At 30.6% G+C, this 4,741-nt stretch overlaps 1 protein-coding gene and 1 long non-coding RNA gene across 2 annotated transcripts; both read left to right on the top strand.

Annotated features, from left to right (window-relative positions):
- The first annotated feature begins 453 nt into the window (after positions 1 to 453).
- On the top strand, positions 454 to 2,569 carry LOC139885643 (uncharacterized). Its single transcript, XM_071869394.1, has 4 exons — positions 454 to 591; positions 675 to 783; positions 1,369 to 2,114; positions 2,288 to 2,569. The coding sequence occupies exons 1-4, from the start codon at positions 493 to 495 to the stop codon at positions 2,567 to 2,569; spliced, it is 1,236 nt and encodes a 411-aa protein (XP_071725495.1). The 5' UTR covers positions 454 to 492.
- Positions 2,570 to 2,620: 51 nt separating this feature from the next.
- LOC139861767 (uncharacterized) lies at positions 2,621 to 3,442 on the top strand. The gene is made up of 3 exons (XR_011763947.1): positions 2,621 to 2,768; positions 3,051 to 3,103; positions 3,356 to 3,442. It is a non-coding gene; the product is annotated as an uncharacterized lncRNA (long non-coding RNA).
- The last annotated feature ends 1,299 nt before the right edge of the window (positions 3,443 to 4,741 follow it).

Raw genomic sequence — 4,741 nt, 5'->3', positions numbered from 1 at the left:
ACAAGATTCGTGTAAAAGAAGAAAAACAACTACTTCATCAAAGGTAATGCACAAATCAACTGTACGTACGGACTAGCTTTAGTTAGTACCCTAATTACATGTTTATATGTTCCACTAATTATCATTATATAATTGTTTATTAAGTTGATTTTCCTGTTCTTTTTGTAGGAGACTGAAAAAGGTGATAGATCCACAACTGGTCGGAAAATTCAACAACTGCACTCGTTGTAAGATTACTGAATATTTGGGTGGTTTAAGTTTTTATTTTATTTTATATATTTTTTTTTTTTTTAGAAATGGCTACTTTCATTAAACTTTAAATAACCGGATGACCTCTACATTCATTGTACCTTTGATCATCATTGTTATGTAAGCTGTATGAGCTTGCAATATTTCTAGTATATTATTATATTATGCATATATAAAGTTAGTAACTAATTAAGCAACAAACTTGACCTGTTTGGTTTGATTATTAATAGATACCTTGTAAGGATGTGCAGGTACCCCAATGTTGAGGTTTCAGAGGAAGAGATTTTGGAGACGACCCCTGGTTGTTGCAACAACTGCCGCTGCAAATTGTGCATGCCTGAAGTTGGTTTAAAATTTCGTTACTATTTGTTTTGTATTTTTCATAGCTATGTATCAAACTTAGCAAGCAGTATTTGAAAATGTAGGATCGAGATGGATTTTCGCTGCAAATTGTCCAATGCTCTAAACATAGTTTAAGAGAGGCTAATGAGGAGGAGCAACTGATGGAGACAGAACTTGAGGCTAATCTTAAAGGTAAAACTACCTGAATCTTATTATTAGAGTGAAATTAACATTTTGGAAAAATACATAAACAAATGGTAAAGGTACACTATACTAGTGTACATTAATAAGTGTCCTATCGTTTGTATACCTGTATGTATCAAAGAAATACGGAGTAATCATTTTCCTCCATAGATTGAAGGATGTCATATAACATTTGATGTAATGCAACAACTGTTTTCTTAAACATATGCATTTTATGTTGATCTATTTTGAAATATAGTATCAAGAATTTGAACATGGTAAATAAAATACATATTGCATCTGACCTATGATCTGCATATAGCTGAAATTATATTGTAACACGGAGTAGCATTTTCCAATATATTACGGAGTATAAACATTACGAACCTTGTAAATGCATCTTTAATCTTACATATGCATCTACATCTGATGTTGAATTAAGATAATAATATGAAAATTATGCATCTATTACATGTATCTATTATGCATATTTACTTAGTGCTAAGTTCATGATATATGCATCAACTACTAGAATTTTTATTTAAAATTATGCAGGTAAGTTGTTTTGAAACATTTTTTTTGTTGTTGTTGCAGAAACTAACCAAACTAAATCAGATAATGCATCTAAGCAAGATTGTAAACTCCAAATGAGAAAAAGGAATATGGAACAAAGTTCTAGATTCAAAGTTACTACTAAGGAAAGGCCACATAAACAACTACAAACTATTAGGACAAGACAAAGTCCGATTTCATTATCTAACGTCATAAGGAAGTTGAGCAATGAACAAAAAAGTGATTTGATTAGTATGGGATTTGAGTGCCTATTAGATTTTAAGATTAAATCACTTCCTGGCAGATTGTCATTTTGGTTAGTTGACAAATTTAATGCTGAAAATTTGAAACTGAATTTAGGAGCTGTAGAACTAGAGATTACAAAGGAAGATGTTAACGAAATTCTTGGATTCCCAATTGGAGATATATGTGTTACTGCAGTTCGAAGAGCATGGATTGGAAAAGGAAATTTAATATGTCAATTTAGAAAGCTCTATAACAAAAACCAAAGGATATGTGTTAGAAATTTAGAAGGATCAATTTTGAAAAACAAAGAAGGAGGAGATAACTTCAAACTAAAGATGTTAGTATTTATTATGACGATATTGGTTGAAGGTCTTACCGACTCAACAGCTAATCTAAGATTTCTTCCATCAATAAATAATTTGGAAGATGTAATTAAAATGGATTGGTGTGGATATGTTCTCGAGTGTCTCAAAAGGAACAAGGTTAATTGGGATATGAATTATCCTAACTGCTGGTATACAGGTCCTCTGACTTTTTTGGTGGTAAGAAAGCTATATATATATATATATATATATATATATATATATATATATATATATATATATATATATATATATATATATATATATATATATATATATATATATATAGTATTTGTTAATTATTAATTGTCATATACGTATTATATGTGACATAAGTTTTGTGGTAATTATAGGTTTGGTATGTTAGTAAGACATCCGGCACTTCTCAAGATTCAAAACGTTTGAAACCTGAAATCATAAATTGGACAAGTGAAATGTTGTTTGAAAGAGAAAACGAAGAGTTCAACAATGGTGGATTTGGTAATGAAACAATCATAAACAACATACAAAGTAAAAAACAAAATGTATTGGTTAGTCAACCTGCTTTATATTCTGATCAAGAAGAAGAAGAAACAAAAACAGGTATGTTTGATATATTATTATTTATAGATTATAGATTTTTTTCCAGCATATAAGATATATAAAAAAAAAAATAACAATAAATTTAAAATATACAATGTAGCAGAAGAACCTAATGGGATTAAAAAAGTTAGAGAAAATGATGGGAGGTCAGATTCTAATTGCATCAATGGAGAAGATAATGAGAACGATATGAACGGATTGGATTACATAACAACTGATGAATCCGATAAAAATATTCTAGAGACGTCGGAGGTATGTGAACTATTCTGAATTTATTGTTATAACTTTTAAATTATATGTAATATTTAATAAATTAAGTCTGCATCAATAGCAACTAGTCATACGTAAATCAGTGAATTAGTTCATACGTAAATCAATTAGTGAATTAGTGACGGTGATAAACTTTAATTACAGCATGTTATATTGTAAATCAGTTCAAGTGTACAGGTTAGCTTTAGTTATTTGATTTCTTGTTATGTGTTTCAATAGTCATTACTACTGTTCATTAACTTGATTTTACTGCTGTTTATGTAGGAGATTCAAAATGGTGAACAACCAAAATGGTTTAAGGCATGCATGAATAAACGGTACTAGTAATTAATTTTAATTAATTTTTTCCCATTTTTTTACAATGGGCAATGATATTTCCAGTCACTATTTTAGCTGGTCCACTCATCATGTATACTTATATATGCATATAGTTCAAGTAGCTATTGCATGATACGAGTGGTAGTATCAAAATAGTGAGTGGAAATATCATATTGCCCTTTTACAATTTGCTGCACAGTTTTTTATTTTTCTTATTTTTTTTATATCTAATTTTACTTTATAAATTGTAGGTACTTTAATGATTCTGGTACATCGAGGCCTACTGTTAACAATGGAGATTCTGATGCATCGATCGATAAAACTTCAGACGAATCTTTGGTGTGGAATGGGTATGAAGTTGGAAAGGATACAAAAGAGGTGTTAGAGGCTGTAAAGCGTCTGTACCCTACAACATTTGACGGGATCATAATTCGTATGAAAGAAATATTGGTACCCGCTTTGATGCAATTTTCTGTGCTCATCAAAGGTATCGAGTCTTTGATAAAATCATCTGTGGATTCATTTGAGGAGGATCGGATCACTGCACTTCGGAGGGATCTCAATCAATTTGAGGATTTGGGATTCGAGCTTTCGTGGGCCCGCCATAGGCTAGACATGGTAGAGGAACTCAAACATGGAAACAACGCGTTGTTAAATGAGCTTGCAGCGGCAGAAGAATGTTTGTCAACATTGAAGAAAAGGTTAGTTATGCGAACAGTAGATGTCGTGGAAGCTGTTAAGAAGTTTGAAATGGCTCGATTGGAGATGAAAAAGGCTCGATTAGAGTTGGATGATACTATCGAAGCTCGAAACAACAAGGCACAAGAAGTTGCACAAAAGATTGCAGAAGCATCTGACCCTTTAATTTTGATATGTTAGAGATAGTATCTGACCCTTTAATTTAGGTAATGTTGATGGTTTGAATTGGACCTCTGCTGATTATTTGTAATGTTCTACTAGACTACCACTGCAAGCAATCATCATTGTGAAAATGAATTTTAAAGTGTGATTTCATATGATGTTCGTATTATTCAATTGAGAAAATCAAAAAATACAGTAAATGGAGTAGAATTTACTTTCAACAATTAAGTTTGAAGATTATAAGTCACATACAGAAGCATATGATCCTATACTTTAGAATAGGTTTCAAAATAGTTGAGTCTTTCTGTATATATTGGTGCCTTTTTGCTGATACAATTCTGATAATGGTGTTAAATATAAGCTGGTAGTGAAGTATATAGACATAAAGTTGTCTATTGTAAGTTTTTAAGTAATGTTAGATGGTTTGAATTGGACATCTGTAGGTTATTTGTAATTTCTATGCTATTTCAACGCGCGTGCTCAACATAATTTTTGAATCAACACACCATTGACATGCCTAAGGTTATAGCGCGGCGTGTTGGTGGGTATCCGGTTGCAGCGTGCTAGCCAAAGGAGTGGAGTCAATTTTGGCATGTTAGACATGTGGCATTTGACTATTGGTCCCTTGTTCAAATTTTAACTTAAATAAATAAAAAAAAGAATCAAACGGTTGAAAATATATTATATATTATATAATAATAATAATAATAATAATAATAATAATAATAATAATAATAATAATAATAATAATAATAATAATAATAATAATAATAATA

The sequence above is a fragment of the Rutidosis leptorrhynchoides genome, chromosome 1 (assembly GCF_046630445.1).
Source record: "Rutidosis leptorrhynchoides isolate AG116_Rl617_1_P2 chromosome 1, CSIRO_AGI_Rlap_v1, whole genome shotgun sequence".
Taxonomy (NCBI): domain Eukaryota; kingdom Viridiplantae; phylum Streptophyta; class Magnoliopsida; order Asterales; family Asteraceae; genus Rutidosis; species Rutidosis leptorrhynchoides.
This window is presented reverse-complemented; position numbering and strand designations above follow the sequence as displayed.

Coding starts and splice junctions, on each gene's coding strand:
- LOC139885643 (XM_071869394.1), top strand. CDS start 493: ATGTGCAGGTACCCCAATGTTGAGGTTTCAGAGGAAGAGATTTTGGAG. Junction 592..674: donor GCAAATTGTGCATGCCTGAA/GTTGGTTTAAAA, acceptor TTGAAAATGTAG/GATCGAGATGGATTTTCGCT. Junction 784..1,368: donor ACTTGAGGCTAATCTTAAAG/GTAAAACTACCT, acceptor TTGTTGTTGCAG/AAACTAACCAAACTAAATCA.